Source organism: Nipponia nippon, unplaced genomic scaffold (assembly GCF_047370975.1).
Source record: "Nipponia nippon isolate SJK-2023a ecotype South Korea unplaced genomic scaffold, ASM4737097v1 scaffold_1, whole genome shotgun sequence".
Lineage (NCBI taxonomy): Eukaryota > Metazoa > Chordata > Aves > Pelecaniformes > Threskiornithidae > Nipponia > Nipponia nippon.
Window position 1 is genome coordinate 56,269,478 of NW_028262290.1, and position 22,582 is coordinate 56,292,059.

The window sequence follows — 22,582 nt, forward strand, 5'->3', positions numbered from 1 at the left end:
TCCTTCTTTAGAGGTATCTTTTCAGGTGCTATAACACCTACTACACCTTCCAGGTTTCCCTGGTATAGTAAAGATTATTATCATCCCAGCCAGCCTTCCCCTACAGCAGCATTCCCTGGTGTTCACTTCCAGTTTGATTCTTACTTGTTATTCAGCGCTGTGGCTAAGTAATTGTGGGTTGGGTTTTTTTCCCATGTTCCATGTGCCTTCTCATTTTCTTTCCAGTCTCTGTCCTTCTCCAGTTATTTCTCTAAAGAAAAACGTTCCACAGAAGTGGTTCCATGTACAACCTCAACACTACCCACACAGTCACCTTTTGTTGGAAGAGTTCCTTCGATAATGCTAATAAATATCTGTTCTAATATTTACAGTTCTCAGGTGAGCGTGTTGAACAGGCAGGCCGTTCATTGCCTGCTTTGTCTCTACTTTGCTTACAGAAATGGGTCTCAGATCATACTTTACACTGGTTCTGCTCTTTAGTACATATATTTTTTTGATTAATTAAGTCTGTCACAAGGATAGCAACACTTTTTCATCTGAAACACTCCTGGGTATATAAGCCAGTTTTTTGTTCAGTGTTGCAATGTGAAGATCACAACTGAGAATGTTTTATTTTCCAATGTTTTTAGGTCTTAATTATTTAATATGATCTCTTCTGTTTGTCCCCTGTGTTTTCACACTTCCTAAAATAGATCACTGTACTGGTGTAAATATGAACATACCAGTGTGTAATGCTGAGGTTTCAGAAAGATCTTAATAGCTTTTTCTTTTTCTTTTTTCCATAGCTGACAGCAGAACTGATTGAAGGTGTTTTAATGTGATAAGAAGCCTGTGATAATATTTGATAGTATTTATGTTCTCTCCAGACGACCTCTTTTCAGAAGAATCTCTTCAAATGGCTCGCCAACATTCACAGACCCTACACTGCAAATTACTTCTATTTATATTGCTTAATGTTAGAGCATGTATCACAGAATAATTAAAATTGAATGTTTTCAAGTATGATTGGTTAATATTACTTGTACTGCTATGGCTGGAAGTACTACTTTTGAATGTCAGAAAATATACAGCGAATGCCTGTACATGAATAATGGATTGAAGATTAATGAAAGCCAATTTGTTTATTTTTGTATTTCAAGATGGAGAGTAATGTAACAGTTGTTAAATATCCCTAGTGTATTTCCATTTAAAACAAAAGCCTGAAAGCAATTATTTGGCATAATGCATGCTAACAAAGAAATCCAATGACACGGTAAATAATTATTTGATTGCAAGAATAATTCTCCAGCCTACATTTGCAGAAAACCGTAGTGTTCTCCCTCTCTCCCTTACTACCCCACGCAATTAGAGCTTGTGAGGCTGCTGGGGAGAGGGTGCGAGGTTACAGGAAGAGGTGCTCTGGCCATTTCTCGCCGGCCCGTGCACACCTGCCCTGTTGGAGACACGGGCGCAAGTACATCATCTGCTGCGTTTCCAGACGCTTACCAAAAGAGCCAACACAGGGAGCCTTGTTCTCCTTAATGCGGCTTGCCTTTTGGGTGGGTCACACTGGAAAAGCACTTGTCTGGAATCGTCGCGGTCCGTAAAAGAGCCTCTTCGGAGTCACTGGCGGTTTGAGCAGCTGTATGCACGTGCTTTGCGGTGCCGCATCAGGCCCTGCGCGGGAAGGACTTTGGCACCTCGGCTCAGTGCATGCAGAAGGCAGAACGCGCAAAGCCAACGGGCAAGTCTGCAGATCGTTGCAGATGCCAGACTCCCATTCGAGGCCACGCTGTTTCCCATCTATTTTTTTAGTATTGTCATCTGATAAATAGACTGAGTTTAAATTACAAATGCTTCCAAATGCTTCTTTTTCCCTTGCCTAGTAATACGTTTATGAAGTCCAACTGAAAAATGCATATTGAGCTAACTTACATATTTAATAAATTACTGTGATTATATATTTTATAGTATACAAATGAATATTTATGAATTTATCCACACAGGAACAGTCCCTGAATCTAATCATACATGGCCTTTGCTATTCTTAGACTGTATGCCTAGGGCAGATTCTCAATGGGATATAAAAATTTGGCTTAGCAACAGAATGTGTAATTTGTGCTTGAACGTCACTGCACCATTATACTTGCTCTGCTTTAGGCAGTCTTTCAAGTGTTTTAAGAATTCATCTCAGGATAGTATACAAGTACAGAAATGAGGTTTATAAGCAACTAAATAATTAGTGAAAACAAATAAATGAAAATATCAAATACTGGTAGCAGCACTTAAATTAAAAATGGTGATAGTAGCTCTCAGCATTGAGGAAATGAAGAATAAGGAGCAGGAAAACAACCACTGACTGCAGTAAACCCAAATGTAAAAGGCAATAATCTAACCAGAGAGCTAGCACCACATCCCGCCTGATTTGTGTGAATGAAAAGTATTCTATTAAAAGGACATTAATTACACTAAGAGTTGCCAAATACATATGTGCAAATATACACATATATGTGTCTATTACTCTTGTGAAAGAGTAATAAACTCAGCATCTTAAATTGTTCTAATATGTGCATTGCTTAGCGTTCTGGGCTTTGTCTAGAGCTATCTGTTGAGATGCAGCGGGGCTCTTGTCTCGCCATGCAGACAGGTTTCTTTACAGGAGCCCTCCAGGTCCAACTCTGCAGGGCAGAGCCACTGTGGTTCTGCCTAACCTGGCCTTTTGCCCCGACAAGTGCCCCAACGGATCATTTTATCAGTACGAATCCATAATGCAGCCAGGAAATCGTTTTAATAAAATTCAGTTTGCTCTAGTGTAGTTCATCCTGCCTTTTGAATGTTTATATGAAGTAAAAAAGGGTCTTTCAACACAAATAAGCAGATGAAAAATAAGGTAACATTTTGGACGAAGGAGAACACTGTAAGGAAGGCTGTTTTTTTGTTTTATCGTGCATTTACTAAAAGTACTCGATACTCATAGCATCAACTAGCAGATCACAATTTTTGCAAAGGTAAAATATATGTGGATAGACTTTCACTGTGCACTGCATGAATTTAATAAGGCTGCATCACTGAAAGCCAGGGTGGGGAGCGCAGCGGAGATTCCTCCCGAGAAAGGAGGAGGATAGGGTAAGGGATGTTGGAACATCAGCTGATGCTTTGCAAATCTGCAATGCTGAGTATTCATCGGTATAAAAGACTTCCTTCTTGGTTGTTATTCGCAAAATGTGAATTTATTTTACAGTGAAAAAAATACATTTGCATTCCTCATCGGAAGACCTGAACAATAAGGGGTCTACACAAGGATGGACCTGTGACCGATGTTTCTAACAACCTATTACATCCAAAGAAGAATCTGTGTTACTCAGATTTTCTTCAGTTCCAATATTTGTACTGTACTGACTGAATTATACTGTAAATGAGAATGTTTATCAAAGACCAAGAAGACAAATGTTTAGTCTTGTTTTTTCTGATCAAGGGAGGTCAAAACATAGATGCAAGCAGTTCCAACATTAAATACCCTGATCAACAGAACTGGGTAGAAAGGGGGAAAAGGGAGGACCAAAAAAAACCTCACCAGTTTCTCCAATTTTCCCCTATTTATTACAGACACTTGCGTCCAAAGGGATTTGTTTTTTCACACTGATGTATGTCACAAAAGGTTGAAATCCACTGAAAATTCTCATACGGATCTTGTGCTTTGCTTTCTTTATTTGACACAAACCTTCCACGTCGGACAGGGCAGGAATCCAACACCTGCAGGAGGGACAGCCTGGATGACTTCTCCTTCCAGAACAGGCAGTCACGATACCTGCTAGCGGAGTAAAGCGAGCAGCAACCCACGCGTTGGGGAATGAGCGGCCATGACAGCGCAAGGTACAAACCGCCCGCCGCTAACGGCGCTAACGGCGCTAACAACGGCCAACGGCTGGCGCGCTCCCGCCGAGGCGCCCGCCTGGCGGGCGCGCGCGCGCAGCCGTGCGTGGCCGGCGCATGCGCGGGGCCCGTCTCCTTGCCGCTGCGCGGAGGGCGAGCCCAGGCCTCAAGGAGAGGGAAGCCGCGGGGGGCGGGGGTCGCCGCTTCTGCCGCCGGCGCCATGTTCCTCTGCGCTCCCCTACGGGCCGGGGTCGCACGCTCGGTAAGGGGGGAGGCTGCTGCGGCGGCGACACGGCTGTTCCTCGCCGGCCGGGGCAGGGCGCCCGCTCGGCTGGAGGAGGCCGCGGCGGGGAAGAGGGTGGGAGGGAGGTCGGTCGGTGCTGCCCTCGCAGTGAGCGGGCGGCTGGGGCCTGCGGCGGGGCACGGCCTCGGGGGAGAAAGGCCCGGGACAGCCGGTGGAATGGCGTCGCTGCCGGGTGTCTCCCCCGGGGCTTGCCCGGGTTACCTGACCGGCTCCGGAGTTGCACTGCCTGTGTCAGGCGAAAAAGGCTCCAGCAGTAACTGCTTGGCGCTTATGGTAGGTTATTGGGAGGCTTCCCAAGTGGAAATAAAATTCCCGGCTTGCCTATATACGTAAGACTAGCCATGGGAAGGAAGCCCCTTAATTTGGTTTTGAGTCAGCTCTTGACACCAATTGAAATGCTTTGGATCAGTGCAAAAAACGGGAGTTCATCCTATTTCTTCTTTAAGTCTGGAATTTACATCTGTGGTTCTTGAAAACAGAACAATATCTTCGGATGGAATAAAGGGTTTTCATCTGAAGTGCTTCCTTTTGAAGCAACACTGCATATGTGTTTTATTTACTTAGTATTTAGTATGATTTATACCAGAGCATCACATCCTCATTTATATGCTCCTTTCAGCGTTGTCTGCAGAATTTCAGTTGTATTTGCATGCTCTACTTACACTTTAAGTCTTGCCTGAATTTTATACGGTCTGGCTCACTGAGAGCACTCAAATTGGCATGGCAGTGCAGTTCATTTGATGTGCTTCACATCAGTTGATAAAGACACTAGACTGAGAGTCTCCTGGAAAAGGTGGCACTCAGGAACCATCTGCAGTCCACAGAGTGATCCGTGTATCCCAGAGTTCATTTTGGCCTCTGACACAGAATGGCAGATGAATTGCTTTCCTGGCTGCTGCACAAAGAGGAAGTGGATGCATACAATGTAATACACGTAATTGCATAGGAAATCCAGTGCTTCCTGGAAGGACTGATCATATGACAGGGAAAGACTGCAGCCATCCTGTGAAACTACACTGCAGGTGAAACTACGTGATCTGCTGCTGAAAAGATTGAGCGGATCGGGTTGCTCTTAAAGAAGAGCAGAGACTGTAGGTCCTTGGTACTTAGGCTTGGATTTCAGATCTGACCCTGTGACAGTATTTTTGTTAGTTTGATGCTGATCCACTTGAAGTCCCACAAATTTTATACAGTAACAGAAATTAAGTAGTTAAGGAGGGTTTTTTTTTAATACACCATGCTAAAAGAAATCTCAAAATCGATCTAGAATTCAATGTAAAAATGAATATAAAACTAAATTTGTTATGGAGTGATTACTTATGACAAGATAATATTATCAAATTATCTTAGTAATACTGGACAGAATATAGAAATCTTGATCTGTTTTGGCATGACGGATCCAGACAGAGAGTACAGAGAATAGCTGAACAGAACTTGCATATGGGTCTGTGTTCTGTTTATATTTCACATTTGTGTTTACTTTATGTTTGTCCTCTTATGCCTGTTCCCACTGTTCAGTTAGACAAAAGCTGAAGAAGCATGTAAATGCATACTAGAGAAGAACGTCAGTAGTAATGGTAGTTTCTGCAGAGTTTCAATTTAAATCACGTAGGATATAAAGTAACAAATGGGAAAATTCTTTGTGAAATGTTTGATGAGAATCTGTATTCAAGGTACTTAATTTAAGCTGTGGCAGAGTATTATCTGTTTGAAGTTAAATCCTTTAACTTCTACATTGTCTGAAATGGTTATGGTGAGTTTGCTCTCCTAATAGTACAGGAGAGCCTTTAATAGTCTCTTCTTGACTTAATTTAAATTATTAGTGATGACAGTAGAATTAATGGCTTACAATTGGAATAGAAATCAAGCTGGTTCTGAAAGCAGCCACTAGCAATATGTATATTATTAACTATTAATACTATCTACTTTATTTTGTTTGTAGATAAGGCAAATCCGATACTTACATAGAACAGCAGTGTGCAATGCCAGTGGAGGAGCATTATTTGTGGTACGTAATTTTCTACCTTACTGTAAGGGGAATGTGCAAGAAGAGCTTGGGATGTGCTTTTTTAATCTGCCTAAAAGCTTCTGATGGGCAGAACTTTGCTACAGAAGCCTGCTGGCATTTACAAAGAAGCGTTTTTTTCAGTAGAACTTCTTATTAGAGTTACGATGGAGTATCAAAAGGTTTTATTTTAGTTTTTGGCCTTGTGTTTCTTTCCTTATATAGTAAAAACTGTTATTAATAGAATGGTGATATTAGTAGCATTCGTGTGTGGTGCAGATGAGACTTTCCTTAAACTTCATTTCATTACAAAACTGTTCTTGTTTCCTTTTTTTACTGGAGTTAATTGAGTTTGTAATTGAAGCTCATGAAACTTTTTGCAGGCGCAATTTCTTGATTTCTAAAATTTGCCGCAGAATTACCCTTAGGTCCAGGTCTAGCCCTGTTTACTAGGAGTTAAAAAGTACAGTTCTTGTTCATATTATATGTGATATAGCATGTTGCAGAATGATTCACAATTGAGGCCATTAGGCATTATCATAATATGTATAAATAGTAATAGTGATTGCAAAAAAGAAAAAACCCTCAAATTTAAATGTGTAAAGGAGATGTGTTGTCTGTCTACCTCTGAAGAGATCCTGAAGCATCTCTGAGACGTGTATTGTCCCATTCTGCTCCTTTCAGAGCTTTATGTAGTCTGCAGTTTAACAGCTGAATAATTTGGCATTTTTCCAACATTGGGTAGAAATCTGCACTTTACTAGAGAATTGACCACTTTGTTGAAAGCAGGTGCTCAGCAGCTCAGCATTTTTGGACAGGTTGTTGTTGTTGCCTTTCTGCAGCTGTGTCTACGGTTTTTCCCATAAGATGAAGTTAATGGGATTATAATACATGCTTCATATACTTTTCCAGAAACCTGAGCAGGCATTGATGATTTACGGAGTGAGAGCTGTATTCAAGGAATAGAGGAAACAGTGTAGGCTGACAACTTAGGAAACTTCACATGTAGTTTGAGGTTGTTGAAGACAGGCAAAAGGTGTCTTTGGCACCCTAATGGATGTTGGTGCCTGGCATATGAAGCTAGACGGCTTTGTAAATTCTCCAGGCATTTTTCAAGATTTATGTTAACTGTTGAAATTATTTGCTGGAGGGAGGAGCCTGAAAATAGAGAAAAGGAAGTAGAAAAGTAAAGTTGTGTATTTTAGTTAGCTAGTTGTGATTTGCAGCTGTGTATTTAATAGCATCATTGACTACTTTTATTTTTTCTCCACAACAGAATTTTTGCTAGAAGAGCATGGGAAATTGTTTCTGTGTGTGTTTGTTGTTTTTTTTTTTTTGTAGGGTAATATTTGCTCTTCTATGAAGTAAAAAGCTGTAGGAAGAAGACAGTTGGATGTCACTGTGTGTGTGTGTAATTGTTTGCCCTAACTACAACTAAAAACCTTCACAGCAAATTTCAAGGGAAACTTGTCCTGCTGATCTGAGCTGAAGGTGTTATTTTAATCAACAGTAGGTGTTTGCATAGTCAGAAAATGGGACTTCTTTGGCCCAGAGTTCTCTAGAGGAAAAAACCCAACTTAAAAATAGTCTTAGTTTTCTGGAATATTACAAGCAGATGAAGTGTCAAAGGTTGTTAAAAACTGCTTGAGGAACAGTGGGCTTACCCGGGAGTAACTCTAACCTGTTGTGGTGGTCCTCTTTGTATGTCAGTTTACACACAGGTGTCTTGGTTTTGTTTTGCAAAGGATACTGGTGCTTCTTGTTGCACTTTCCATATATGAAATCTATATGTGAGGAAGGGAAATGCATACAGCATATTCGTTTTGTAACAGCAGGGGACAGGCTAGCAGGGGACCTGGTTGTCATAAAATCTAGTATTAAAAGGCAGTTCTGGTTTGCATACCTATGCATCCCTTTGCAAACTTTTTTCATGCAAGTTTTTTTCCTTACATGTTACCAGAAACAAGACAACTTCTACCGAAACTCCTTTTTATTCTGAAACAGCCAAGAAGATACTTTCTCTCTACCATTAAGCTCAGTTTGGTGCCATCACAGGCAGCTAGATCACAATTCCAGAAAGAGTCTATCAAGTTTAAAACTAGATAGATTGTTTGCCCGTAGTAACGTAAGAAAGCTGCTCCAAATTTATCACGTTTCTGATGGCTAGGGAAGGCCTGATTTCAAAGATACTGTTATTTACAGTAGTTACCTTTCTTTCTTTCATGCCTTCTCTATGTTTGACTTTTACCTGTCTTTAGCCTGCTTAACAGCTAAAACTTAACTCTTCTACTTTGTGGTTTTCAACACATGGACTGAGTTTCCTTAACACATCAACTGCCCTGATCTGGGCTTTGTCATAGGGCTGCACAGGGGTTCAGTACAGAATGTTAGATAATTGCTATATTATACTTTTAATTACTTGTGAAGATGGTCAGTGAAATACTTGGGTCTGAGAGCACTTCAACCATTCTTAATTGAAGAGAGGTTTATATCTTGAGTTCTGCTGGAATAGTCAATGTAGGGTACTTTCCCCTTGGAGGAGAAGTAATAAATTTCTTTTCATTGCTGATTTGATATGGACTTTTAACAGTTTGTTGCTCTAAACATCTTTTTCCCTGCAGACCACACGGATCTCTCATTTTGGTTTACAGTGTTTTGGACTGGTGTTTACCACAGGGCATAGGTCAAGTTTCAGGCGGACTTTTTTGCAGTATACATGAAAGCTAAATTATTCTAGTTATTATATTGTAATTCTTCATCTTTCTGTCAAGAAAGATGATTAGATCACTGAAAAAGAATAATAAAATCTCCCAGGTTGGTGTAGCAAAAAGGATGAACATTCAGCAGCCTTCGTACCGTCCATGGGAGAGTACCATCATCTGTGGGGACAGTGTGGCTTGGGTAGGCCTTCAGAGTGCCGTTGTTCACGCTATAAGTAGGTTAGGCTGAATGCTGCAATACAAATGTGATACAGTCAAGCTATGCATGGAATGAAAACATATTGTGTAAGACTTCAGGAAACTGGGGAGCATGAGAAGGGAATCTGAAAAAATGCGTGGGTAGAGTTTGACTTTGCTTTTCAACAAACTGCTGTAGTTGGTACAGACATAATTGTTTGTATTTAGTTTGTGTACGGAGGAAGCCTTAGTATATCGGTTTCTTTTTATGAGTGCCTCTTACATGAGGAAAGGCTGAGAGACCTGGGACTGTTAGAGAAGAGAAGGCTGGGGGAGGGGGGATCTTATCAATGTCTATAAATACCTGAAGGGAGGGTGCAAAGAGGACAGAGCCAGGCTCTTTTCAGTGGTGCCCAGTGACAGGACCAGAGGGAATGGCCTCAGAGAACATCAGGAAACACTTTTTCACTGTGAAGATGACTGAGCACTGGCACAGGTTGCCCAGAGAGGTTGTGGAGTCTCCAACCTTGGAGATATTCAGAAGCAGCCTCCTGGACATGGTCCTGGGCAGCCAGCTCTGGGTGTCCCTGCTTGAGCAGGGGGGTTTGGCCCAGATGACCTCCAGAGGCCCCTTCCAACCTCAACCACTCTGTGATGTAACATAGCATTCCTTCCAGTACTGTGTCCTTAATTCTGATCGTGTTCTGCAGAATCTGTATCCTAAAAAAAGGCAGAAATGCACCGATACCATTTAGGAGCAAATCAGCTCATGTAAGTCTCAGATAAATGGTGCATCGTCAGACAAATGGAATACTAGGGAACATGTGATTGACAAATTCCTAACAGCTTTGTAGGTCTAGAACTCTGTAAGCTCTCAATGAAAACTATTAAACTCTCCACAGCCCAGAATTAGGTGAAGCCCATTTAGGAAAATAAAAAAAGGTGACATGGTCTTATTTAGTGTTCATCTGTGCTGTAGCCTTTACAATGTATCTTGGAGCCCTGCTGCACAGAACTGTGTGGCAAACTGTAGCTTCAGATAAAAAGTCTTTATTATTCCTCTTCACGTGTAGGGTATTTAAGGATATCAGTTTGGAGATGATACACTGAAAAGAACAGCTGTTCTAGACAAAGAGGGAGATTTTAATAAATCAAATAGACTTGTTTGCAAAAGAAACTGAGATCAAGTACAATTGTAACTGTATCAAATAGATATGGAAGGCAAAATAGCAGCCTGAAATAAAACAGGCATGCAGATTTGAGAAGGAAAAGTTAAGTTCTGGAAATACTTATCGTGAATCATGGATTTGATCTGTGCAGCTAAGACACAGAACAGGTCTGTAAGGGAAAAAAAAGTAAAATTTGCACAGTATTTCCAATCAGTTTTTCCTCCATTAGCCTCTTTTTGAGACCTTTCATTAAAATTGATAGAAAACCCTCACCAACACTACATATGAGGAGTCAAACCCTTTATCTGGAAGGGTCAGTCTGAAATAGTGGCAATTGTGTTCCTAAAAGCTGTTTTATGTTATCTTGTAGACCACACAATAAGCAATAAATTCATACTCAATAAAATATTAGTATGTTCAAAGGGAATCTGTCATCTTTCTGTAATTCCTGTTATTAGGGGAAAGTCATCCTTGGTGGAGAAGTAGATATTGACTGTACTTTTATAGTTGACTGGAAACTGTGGTAGGGGTACATGCTCTGAAATCAATGGTGGCAGTAGTACTGTCTGCTCCTGGATACGGACAGGATAAGTGAAGGGAATCTCTTGCTAGACCAGCAAATGTAATTGAAGTTAAGTATTTGGCCTTTTGATATTTCCATATTAAAATTTCTAAATCCAGGAATAGCTATGGACTATACGTATTTTAAGTTCTGCACTAATGACAGTCTTTCAGTATGTAAGTATCTTGTAGTGTTAAGATTTTTCATTAAATCCTTTGCTGCTTAATAACGCAGTGTGGAAACTGCAAAATCACCCTAGGTTACTTGAGAAAATGATCAAAGTGAAAGTCAGTGGCATGGGTTTCTTTCTCATAAATATACTTTTAAAGCTTTTATTATTAGCTGGTTGTGGGTTACTTTTAACATCAAGCCTCAAGTATAGTTTGCATTCTTCCCCAGACTTTCCATTTAATTTGAAACTTTCTCAATTTGAAAACTGTATATTGGAATGAAACTTAGCTAGGAGTATTTCAGGGACACCCTAAATGAGCTGCTTAGAGATAACTGAAAATTTTGTGCAGGTAATTTTTCTGGTGGATAAAGATTTTTGTCAGAACTAAGATTTTATTATAGGAAAATGTCACTTTCTTTAAGACTTCGAAATTTCTATTTTCTGAAAATAGAAGAACTAATTTCAATTCAGTGTTTCCCTAGAAAACCACCTTAAAAATAATATTATAGAATACCTTATTTTGGAAATATGAATTCAAAATTCTGCTTCTTCCACTCTGATTCAGAATGTATCTAAAATTAAAATGTTGAAATCCATTGCAAATCAAAAGAATATGTTAAAGTGGGTTAATAATGTGTGTTTGAATGTGCAAACATTTTAATTATATAGCAAGCTTCTTGATGGATTTTCAAGTTTTTATAGTTAATGTCTCATGGGAAAAGACAAAATGGGCTGTTGATTTAGTCCCTTGTTGTTTATTAAGGTATTAACCAGAGGACTCTTAGTCTGCCTGTGATGAGTTTGAACATAATTGCCAAACTGTATTAAGTGTTTAAAAAAAAATGTATATTTTGATAACAATACCATATTCCTCAAGAAATACTTTTTAAAATAGGAAATAACAGGAATAAGTCATTATTTTTAGGAGTGATGAAATGATTACCGGTATTTTTGATAACTTTCTCAGAGATATTTAATCATTTATGATTGAGTACTCTGAAATTTTTATCTGGAATATATTGGTTTTATTCAAGCCACTCAACTGTAACTGTCTTATGAGAAGATATTTTACAACAGTAAATCTGTCCTGAATAATTTCCTGACAACCCTATTTTTACATATTTTCTCTTTCTTTTCCTGAAGCACAGGGACAGTCCTGAAAATAATCCAGATACTCCATTTGAGTTCACACCTGAAAACCAAAAGGTATGCAGACAAAAAAAGTTAAACACACAGACTTTGTCTTTAGATCAGTACTGATATTTTTTCCTCCTCTTTCCCTTTAAAAAGCGAATAGAAGCAATCATAAACAACTACCCAGGGGGACACAAGTCTGCAGCTGTCATGGCAGTACTAGATTTGGCCCAAAGACAGCATGGATGGTTGCCCATATCGGCTATGAACAAGGTACTTAGTACTTAATTCTCTTTCAAGCATAATTTTACTGTTTTCTTTACATATGTTACTAGAATATTGGCATTTATTTATCAAAGCGTACATGTGGCACAGAATTGTGAGAATTCTCTATGAGACTACATTTTAAAAAACAGAAGGGAAAACTAACCCAGGGAACTCTGGGCTCTGTTGTTTACATAATGTTAGCCCATTGCTAGAAACTACAGACAGAACAAAACAAAAATTACACGAGCCTTATTTAGATAGGCTCTTTTCCCAGAATCGTCCTGGAAGTAGGAACAGAAACTTGAAAAATTTTGTCCGCTGATGAATTTGGGGGAAGAAAAAAAAGAGAACAATAGTGGGGTTTTTCTTCTCTCAGATTAGTGGCACTACACACGTTACCAGGGTTGTACTTAATCTCTAGGCCTGTAAAAACTTCTGCAAAGCAGTGTTAGTGTAGTATGTGTCACGAGTGTTTTATAATGCCTCCCAGCGAGTGCCAGGAAGACTTAAGAAATTATTTATTAAAATCGTTTCAAAATAAGCAAGCAAGCAACTACACTGCTCCAAAGTGGTAAGTTGCATGACAGTAATCAAATACCAAGAAATAAAAAATTCTGGTTTGTATTCATATGAGTAAATCTATCATATTATTTGTTACAGTCTGGCATGTCATCAGTTTTAAAGTGAAAAGTTTTAAATTCAATCAAGATATGCTAAGTGAGGATTGTGAGCATTACAGAAATTACTGAAGGAATTAAACGCACATTTAGAGAAGGGCAGCTTACGTCTGCTGCTGTTTCTACAGTGTAGCCTAAAGCCTCAAATTGCCATTAATACTGAATGGGAAAAGTATTTTTGTTTATTTACTCTTAAGTTTCGGATTGATATTCTATTTAAAATGATCTTAAGATTTTTAAGTGAACAAATATTTACTGTGGTTTGTTATTTGCCTGCTACAGAGACTGGAACATAAAACAGTTACACTTTTGAAGACAGAGCCAGTTCTCAACCTGAGCAGTTTGCCAGGGTTCCAGGTTAATGAGGTCAGGGATACTTACACCGCAGCTGGCTCCATGGAGATCGTGCTTCACTCCCTATTTATTAGCTGTGACGCCAATCCGCAGATGTTGCGGTGGCGTTTCTAAGGCCAGCCCTGGTGTGTCACAGAACCCGAGACAGGTCTGCTGTATTTGAATTAGGTGAGCGTAGTACCAGCCTGTAAGTATTCCCTTAACCAAAAGGCTTACGTGGCTTAGCGTGGGCAGATGCGTACACGTTTGTTCATTCATACAGCAAAGGAGCAGAAGCGCAGTATGAGCTGGAGCTGACAATGAAAGCTAGAACCCAGCTGACTCCTCGCATCTGGCTTCTGTATGATGCTAGATGCTGGAGGGAACTGACTGGAGCTCCTCGCTGTGCTAATCTGTGGCTTAGTGGAGTTTGTGCTTCAGCAGGGTGACTCCAAGCGGAGTAACTCAAGTGCCTTTCCTTGGCACTCGAATACAGTTATGCTTTGATACCCATCCCCTCCCTCTTTATTTATCTGTTACTGCAGACAGAGGACAGGTGACTTTATTGTTAAATGCCTTTACTGATGCCCTGTGAGAATTCAATATAGTGTCCGTTTTCCCCTTGTCACAGGTTGCTGAAATTTTAGAAATGCCTCCCATGAGAGTGTATGAAGTAGCAACCTTCTATACGATGTATAATCGCAAACCTGTTGGGAAATACCATATTCAGGTCTGCACTACCACGCCTTGCATGCTGCGAGACTCTGATAGCATTTTAGAAGCCATTAAGAAGAAACTTGGTATGACACAAATTTGTGATATACTTTTTGTAATTTTTTTTACCTTTGTTTAATGATACTGAAGTAAAATTTTTCATATGGTGGGGATAGAGTGAAAATATAGAGTGAAATCATTGGAGAATACGCACTAAATACTTCAAATTTCAGGTTTGGCATTTATTCTTTATTTCTAAAGATTTCAGTACAGTAGAGCAGAAAAGGCCATTGTCTGGAGTGGTTTTAAAGGCCGTTTGCCAGGAAATGCGTTAATCTAATACGACCCTTGGACTGAGAAAGTCAGCCCTATCCCATGTATAGGAGAGGACACTGAATGCTATGGCACTTTTTTATATGCAAAGTAAGATTTTTAAGGTATATGCTATATGAAAAGTTTTTGTGAGGGGTTTTTTACTTGAGTAAGATGATAAAATCATAGAATGGTTTGAGTTGGGAGGAACCTTAAAGATCACCTAGTTCCAACCCCCCTGCATTGGGCAGGGACACTTTCCACTAGACCAGGTTACTCAAAGCCCCATCCAGCCTGGCCTTGAACACTTTCAGGGAGGGAGAATCCACAACTTCTCTGGGCAACCTGTTCCACTGTCTCACCACCTTCACAGTAAAGAATTTCGTCCTAGCATCTAATCTAAATCTACCCTCTTTCAGTTTAAAACCATTATCCTTTGTCCTATCACTACACTCCCTGACAGAGTCCCTCCTCATCTTTCCTGTAGGCCCCCTTTAAGTACTGGTAGGCTGCTATAAGGTCTCCCCACAGCCTTCTCTTCTCCAGGCTGAACAACGTCAACGCTCCAGCCCTTCTTCATAGGAGAGGTGTTCCAGCCCTCTGATCGTTTTCATGGCCCTCCTCTGGACCTGCTCCAACAGGTCCATGCCTGTCTTGTGCTGGGGGCTCCAGAACTGGATGCAGCACTCCAGGTGGGGTCTCACCAGAACGGAGTAGAGGAGCAGAATCACCTCCCTTGACCTGCTGGCCATGCTGCTTTTGATGCAGCCCAGGATGCGATTGGCTTTCTGGGCTGCAAGCGCACGTTGACGGCTCATGTCCAGCTTTCCATCTACCAGTACCCCCAAGGCTTTCCTCTGCAGGGCTGCTCTCAGTCCACTCATTGCCCAGCCTCTATCCATGTTTGGGATTGCCCTGACCCAGGTGCAGGACCTTGCACTTGGCCTTGTTGAACTTCACGAGGTTTGCATGGGCCCACCTTTCTAGCCTGTCAAGGTCCCTCTGGATGGCAAATATGATGTTAACGTAACTTATGAATTCTCTGTGGAAAATGTCAGTTGAGAGTGCTGCATCATATGAGATGCAAGGAGAACCCATGGGTTTTGTGTGGGGTTGTGTTTTTTTTTTCCTCCTTGTTGGGTGGTTGTGGGGAGAAGAGGGGATAAGATCAGCAACTAACAACTCTTCCCCTTTTATGAAGTCACAAGCTGTGCTAACATTTCCGAAGAACCACTGTGATAAAAGCTGCAGAACAGCTGCTTATTATCTTGCATTTCATATATTCTGTTGTCTGGAAAAGGCATATTTAGATGAAATTTGTCTTGGTTTGTTACTGCAAAGATAGCTTAATTTTAACTGAAACTCTTAGCTTGAGAAATCAAAGCATTAGGGATGATTGTGTAGCTCTTACTGAGACACAGGCCTTACTTAGACTTTTATTAGGCTTTTTTTCCCCCCCTTCTAATAAGTATGAAGGAAAACTGCTTTTCAGCATTCTTCCTTCCATGGAGTATTTTGTTGAGATCAGACTCGGATGTTATTTTGGCTAACCTGCCCTCTGGAGAATGTCTGTATCTATATCACTGGAACAATAATGTGTCATGGAAGCTAAGTATGTGTACAGAGTTGTTCAGGAAATAAGCCTTTGTGTATGAACTTGGAAGTTGTTTATGAATTAGTAGCTAACAACATTAATGCTTGGATCTTGGTTAATTTGGGAATTGAGTACTCAACCCTATATGTTAATGCACTTCATATCAGCACACAAAAGCAATGTTTTCCCTATTTTTTCCATTCTATTCTATTGATTACTAAAAATGTTCCTGAGTAGAGCTGTTCTGTTTCTTAGAACTGTCATTTCATGGGTTTTCTTTCAGTAAATCATACTGGTATGATTTTACCTGTAAACCTGTAAATGAGGTCTCAAAAATGTTTCTGAAGACTGACTTCAGAGTTTATTAGAATCCTTTGTTTAATGGAAACATTTTGGACTCATTTAAGAGGATTTAACTATGCAAATGTTTTTAAGGCCAAAATACAAGTAATGAGAAGACTATGGAGTACTTAGACTCATGCTTTATTAATCTTGTTCAGTAACCATTCCTGAACCTAATATTCTTTATTGGTTTAGGTATAAAAGTTGGGGAAACAACACCTGATAAACTCTTCACACTGATAGAAGTGGAATGTTTAGGTGCTTGTGTAAATGCACCGATGGTACAAATAAATGACAATTACTATGTAAGTATTATATTCCCTTTTAAAAGATTAAACTTCTTTGCTGTGTTACCTGTATTTTCACTTGTTTCAGAACCTGAAGGTTTGGTCAGTTACTTCAAATTCCTATTGGCAGGGACAACTTGCGACCTAGAGCATCTTTTAGTTTCTTGTCATCTTCCTAGAACGCTTCATCTGTATCACAGCGTATCCGTGTATTTTTCCTTTCAATTACTGTCTTGATTTATACAAGTGGGGTGATGCGTTTTTGTGATAGTGGTGTGCCCGTAAATCTGGAATTTTTAAATAGGTATTTGATAAGCTTTTAAAAGCACTTTAAAGCAGTCGGTTGGAAAGTATGGACTGGTTTAACACTATTTTTGAACTTTTAGACTTCTGAGTTATGGCTCACTTGGATGCCATCAGACCAAAGGAAGGAATGTATTAACTGAATCCAGCTTTTTAAAAAAACTTGTTTTTAAAATATTTTATTTTGTTATCACAGTCTGATTAATTTTTTAAGAATTGTACCCACAACTTTTTTTGTCACAGCTGACACCATTTTGTAGTATGTGCAATGGCATGTGTATAGTGGGTAGGCAGAGATCCAGCTCACTAATATACCAAGGAAGCTGAAAACACAAATCCATGTTATAGATGACCCACATCAACATGGTTAGTTTTAACATAATTTCTGTAACTATATGTAAAATAAAAATTTTAACATTAAAATTACAGTAGGCTTTTTGATTTTCCTAATTCTTTGAACCAGTATTTGTGTTAATGGACAGGATCAAAATTACCTGTGCTAGGATGACACCTAAGAGAGCCACTATCTGATGAACTTTGAACGCTGCAGTGAGCATAATTGCTGACTTTTTCTGTTTTGTCAATGATCTGATTTTTTTTTCTTTTTTTACAGGAAGATTTGACACCCAAAGATATTGAAGACATAATTGATGAGCTAAAGGCTGGCAAAGTTCCCAAACCTGGCCCAAGGTATGCTATATTTGCATAATAATGGCCAACTACCTGAAGGCTGATCCTTTAGAGTAACTAAGTTCCTGTTCCTGTGATTTCAGTTCACAACCTGCAGCTAAAAAGCATTAATTACTGAACAGAATGGCATGCATTCAGTGCCTTTCTATATATTCAAAGCTAAAAGAACTGGAAAGAACTGAGAAGAGAATTTTTCATGTTCTTGACGACTGACTAGAGGAGCATAAAATGTGAAAATGTCAATTCTGATTTGGCTTAGTACCTAATAGGGGAATGATATCACCTGTTGGATTTTTTTTGTCTAGATCAAGTAAATCAACAAATGCCTGTTGGTTTTCTGAGTTGTTTGGGTTTTTTTATTTCTGACAAAAACCAGGAAGATTGCAAGTTTGTGAAAGGGTTATTATTTCTGAACTTCTTTATCTATTATTTCCCATTGTTCTTTGTTAACCCAACTACACATATGTTTGTGTGAATAGAGAAATTAATTTGACTTGTGTGTGTTACCTCTTCCTATTGTTTCTATAATGATTTTTTTGAACACAAAACCAATAATCTTAAAACAGGTAGTTTCCAAACACAGGGAAGCATCTTTAACAAAAATATGATACTGCCTTGGGTATTACTGGAATCAACATCACTTTTGTCTGGCCAACCTATAAATAAATAGGAAAACTAGCGGTCCTATCTTGCATTTCAGTTATGAAACTCTGTCACTACTTGAATTTGGAATCCTTTTTATTTAAGAGTAGCATCACACATTTCTGAAGGATGAATAGGAAGAATGAAAGAAAAAAGAAGTGGCTTCAGCCTTAAGTCAGATTTGTAACTGTCTTCTATCCAGTGATTAAACAGTATCTGAGGCTATAACAATATCAGCAATGAATAAAACTCTCTTCATTTTTCAGGAGTGGACGTTTTTCTTGTGAGCCAGCTGGTGGCCTTACTTCTCTGACTGAACCACCCAAAGGACCAGGTTTTGGAGTTCGAGCTGACCTCTAAGGATTTTTTTAATGTAAGATGAACTGTCTGAAAACAATAAAGTAACTTTAATCTCGGTAAAATGATGTATGTTCTAGTACTTCTTTAAAAAATGAAGAAAGCAACAGCAATTTGAATATCTAACTTACCATGGTTTTAACTACTGCAAAGCATAATCATAATTCTAGATTATAAGAAAAGTGGTTCTGCAGACTGTAGAGTGGCTCACTAAAAGAGTCCACTTAGGATCACTAAGAGATGAAAGTTGCATCTTTTGATCTGTCATTGAAAATTCTTCCAACTTTTTCTAAGGTTCTTTGAAGAAGCAACAAAACTGACTAAATTATAAGTCTGGCAAATGCATAAGGAAACAAACTGAAAGGAGATTATCTGACAAAACTTCATCACATGTTACTTTTAATTGCAATTTGAAAACAAAAAACAAAACAAAAAAAAACCAATCAGGAAGGGTGACCCAAACTGTGTCATGTAAAAAATCTGGTAGGTTCAGTAATAAGTGGTTCTTCTTGAGTCTAATTCTTCTTACTACCATTCAGTGACCAGGAAAAATGTGAAAATTATCTTCTTATTATGTTACCAAAAAAAAACCCCAGGTACCAGTAGTACTCTAATAAAAGAATGAACAACAAGAAACCACTTCCTGTACAAATTTATACAATACAGCCAAGGTATGCAGTTGGGGGAAGACAGAATATACCACAACAGTTTAATACATGGCTAAGTGTAATATATGAAACTAGTTACTTGATTCACGGATCCTTCTTTGACCTTACTGCTACGTATCAGCTACTTTTAAGACCCAATCTGTGTGAAATTGAGGTATTTTTCCCAATATAAAAAAAGTTGAAGATAATTTTTTAAAAAATTGACTGCATATTGACACTTAATACATATGCTTGTAAAATCTGGGAAATGCTTTATATATATATATATACACATATATATACATTTCAATGTAAATTAGGAAATGTGAACATGTCAGTCACCTGAGACCATATTGGGTCTGCCTCTTCTAAAATCTGCTGTGGAGCTTAGATTCTTATTACAATTAATGTAATAGATGGAGCTTAATTGTATAATTTATATTTTATTCTGAATTATATTTCGTTTGTTTTGGTATTCTGATTAACAGTACTTCCCTAAACTATTCTCCCTCTTCTGAGTCAAATTTGGTACCTACAGATTTCCCTGCATCATGGTTATCTCATGCAGTAGTCTGTTCATGCCCCACCTTTACTTCAGTAGGCTGTGAAGTTCCTTGATGTATTGTTAAACAAGTAGTGTTACTGTTGGTAGTTCTGAGAGCAAAATATATATGTATATCATTTGTATGTAAAACTTGCTATCCCTTCTACATTACTAAATTTATAATATGAAATAATGGAATTGCATACAAACAGGAAAGTAAATTTGATAAATAAATACAAGTAATGAGTGAAGCAGTCACCCAATAAGCATGGAAGAAAATCTTGTAAGTGGTATAGAACACTGTGCAATTGTACATGGATTGAAATATTTGTAATTTAAAGTTGCTGAATGCTCTTCTGAAAGGTCACTGCAGTGTAACGGCCACACGCCTTGTAGCAGGCCAGGCATCTGGCACTATGCGGCACAAAATGAGATAGCATATTACATTTTGATACAAAGACAGACTCATTTTAAGACACCAGTCTAACTAAGCTGTTTGCTCAACTGTAACAACAAAGCTGTACTCTATTCCATATAGGATTATCTTATTCTAACCTAGTATGAAAGCAGGCAACTATTTTTAAAGTATACGTTGAATATAAATGAGGATTTTGCATGCATTATGCAACTATCGTGTGCTACAATTATTCATGTTTTTGTATGTAACTGAAACTGATGGGATTGCATAATTGTGTTGAAGGGAAACATAGTTTTAGACCTGCCAAGTTTGAAACTTTCAGGTATACAAAACCAAGGCTCTAGAATGCCAGACTCCTCCCATTGGTAAAGCTGGGCAGGAGAATTTGTCGCCTTGTCCCGCTTTTCTCCCCTGTTCATTCCATCTGTACGTGAAAGTCTTGATGTCTGTCTCATGAGCAGAACATGGACCTCAACAGTTTCCCATTTGTTGGAGATCACGTTAGTGATGTTCCACAGACAAGTATGTCAGTCACTTTGATGCAACACGTAACAGTCTGCCAATCACTTGACTAGAAAAGGATAATTTACATTATCCTTATTGTGTGGTACAAATCTGATACAGCACTGTTTAAATGCAATACTGCAGGGCAGCTATAGGACTGCGAAATATTTGAAGAGAAATAAGCAAATAACCATTACTCTTCTCTCTTACCCACTTCACTCATCAATTATATGAGGCTTTATGGCCCTGGTTTCTACATCAAAAAAGTTTGGCAATCATTGTATTAAGATAAATGATTAAACAAAAAATTCACATCTTGTGTTCTTTCAGGTTTTGTTGAAATTTGAACATTTCGAACATCTCCACTAGAGATACAGATTCTGCAATATTTGTTACATGTTGTTTATTATATACAAAATTACTTTCACAATGATAACTTCTGCAAGACTGTGATGAGGATTAACAAGGTGATCACTATGGAAGAGTTCTAGAATAGCGTAAGAATTAATATATCCAAGTTCTCTTTTCTGTTCCTGAATAGCTGCAGATAATACCCTGTGCTTGCTTTTACTAGTAGTATTGAATATTTTAGGTAACAAGTATTAACAGGACATAACTTCCATCATTCTCAATCTTCAATAGCAGAGGGTTACTAATAGTAGTTCTAGGCAGCTGACACTAACGTCAAATAATTAAACGCTTTTAATTCTGCAGTTTTGATCTCCTGGTTAATATCTTGGAATGGGCAAGTACAGGGTGGTGAGTTAAATGAAAAATGAGTTAACTACGGCAACTGCCAATGCAGTCCCTTAAACTGTTAACGCAGCAGTGACAGAACCAATTCTGTGTTTTTGGTGGTCTTGCTTGCCCCTCTCCTTGAACAAGGGAAAAATAAAAGAATTCACATGCTATATTAATTCTCCAAATGGAAAAGTTGAAGGAAAAAAAGGCCGCCCTTTAACTGGGGAGGAAAAAAAGATTACCTAGAGAAGATTTTAAGAAAAATAGGTACAGTCTTGGGAAAGGAAATGAGATTTAGAGCATGGAAGCAGAAGACACGCAAAGAATCCACTGGACTGAGAGAGCGGGTGGTGGCTGTTCTTTCCTTTGGTAACGATGGAAGAAAGTTTGGACTAATAGGAAACTCCACTAGATACTCAGTGTTGGATGATGGAAAGGATTTCCATGACCTCCACAGACCACTAGAAAAATGCTACGTGGAACTGCTTGCTGTCATGAAATAGGAAGCAGCAATGACATTCAGCTCCATCTGTGCAGTATGTTAGCTGGGCTCACTGGCTGACCCACCGGTTACCTACCCGAGGCTAGCGCATGTGCTTTCACCAGCGTGACATTTTGCAAGTTCTTAGGATAAAGTTCTTACTTTTAGATGTTTGTACTGCAGTCTGAGATTTTCAGTCAATTACTAGACTGAATTCAGCAATGGCGCAGTTGAACCAGATGCCATGCACGTTTGTCTCAAGACCAGGAGTTCACGCAGCTGATAACACAAGAGACGTTGGCAGATCAAGGGAGGTGCTAGGCACGCCACCTCACTGCAGCCACACAGGCGATTTGCAGCTGTGCTATGTAAAAGGGAGGGGCTTCTGGAGACAAGGGGAAGAAACTAATGTAGGGGTAGCAATTAGCAATTAACTGACTGATGCTTTTTGTTAGTCCGAACGGTAGTCCTTATTAAAGGCTTAAGGAACCATATTTTTTAGTTATTGAGAGAGATTATTATCAAATCTTAACATCTGCTGCAGAAGGTGTTGCTCACGAGAATCCTTCCCCGTTATCTCAGCTGCTGGTTGCAAACACTTAACACACACTGAAATCCTGCAACTGCACGCTAC

At 39.1% G+C, this 22,582-nt stretch overlaps 1 protein-coding gene and 2 long non-coding RNA genes across 4 annotated transcripts in view; 1 reads left to right on the plus strand and 2 right to left on the minus strand.

The window, feature by feature from the left end:
- Positions 1 to 22,582, minus strand: part of LOC148057387 (uncharacterized) — a 40,992-nt gene that overhangs the window by 16,286 nt on the left and 2,124 nt on the right. The window contains exon 2 of the long non-coding RNA XR_015704607.1: positions 1,486 to 3,732. This is a non-coding gene — a long non-coding RNA (uncharacterized LOC148057387). The remainder of the gene's footprint in view (positions 1 to 1,485; positions 3,733 to 22,582) is intronic.
- Positions 3,932 to 21,439, plus strand: NDUFV2 (NADH:ubiquinone oxidoreductase core subunit V2). 2 transcript variants are annotated; one of them, XM_087756598.1, is made up of 9 exons: positions 3,932 to 4,114; positions 6,099 to 6,164; positions 12,105 to 12,167; positions 12,252 to 12,368; positions 14,004 to 14,172; positions 16,530 to 16,639; positions 17,538 to 17,614; positions 18,523 to 18,629; positions 21,057 to 21,439. In XM_087756598.1, the coding sequence occupies exons 1-8, from the start codon at positions 4,073 to 4,075 to the stop codon at positions 18,614 to 18,616; spliced, it is 738 nt and encodes a 245-aa protein (XP_087612724.1). In that variant the 5' UTR covers positions 3,932 to 4,072; the 3' UTR covers positions 18,617 to 18,629; positions 21,057 to 21,439. The 2 variants fall into 2 exon arrangements, with proteins under 2 accessions (XP_087612724.1, XP_087612714.1); XM_087756588.1 differs by lacking the exon at positions 21,057 to 21,439 and having other exon boundaries at positions 3,933 to 4,114; positions 18,523 to 18,678.
- On the minus strand, positions 6,181 to 17,531 carry LOC148057388 (uncharacterized). The gene is made up of 4 exons (XR_015704609.1): positions 16,689 to 17,531; positions 9,423 to 9,778; positions 9,018 to 9,113; positions 6,181 to 7,319 (listed from the first exon to the last, which is right to left on the minus strand). It is a non-coding gene; the product is annotated as an uncharacterized LOC148057388 (long non-coding RNA).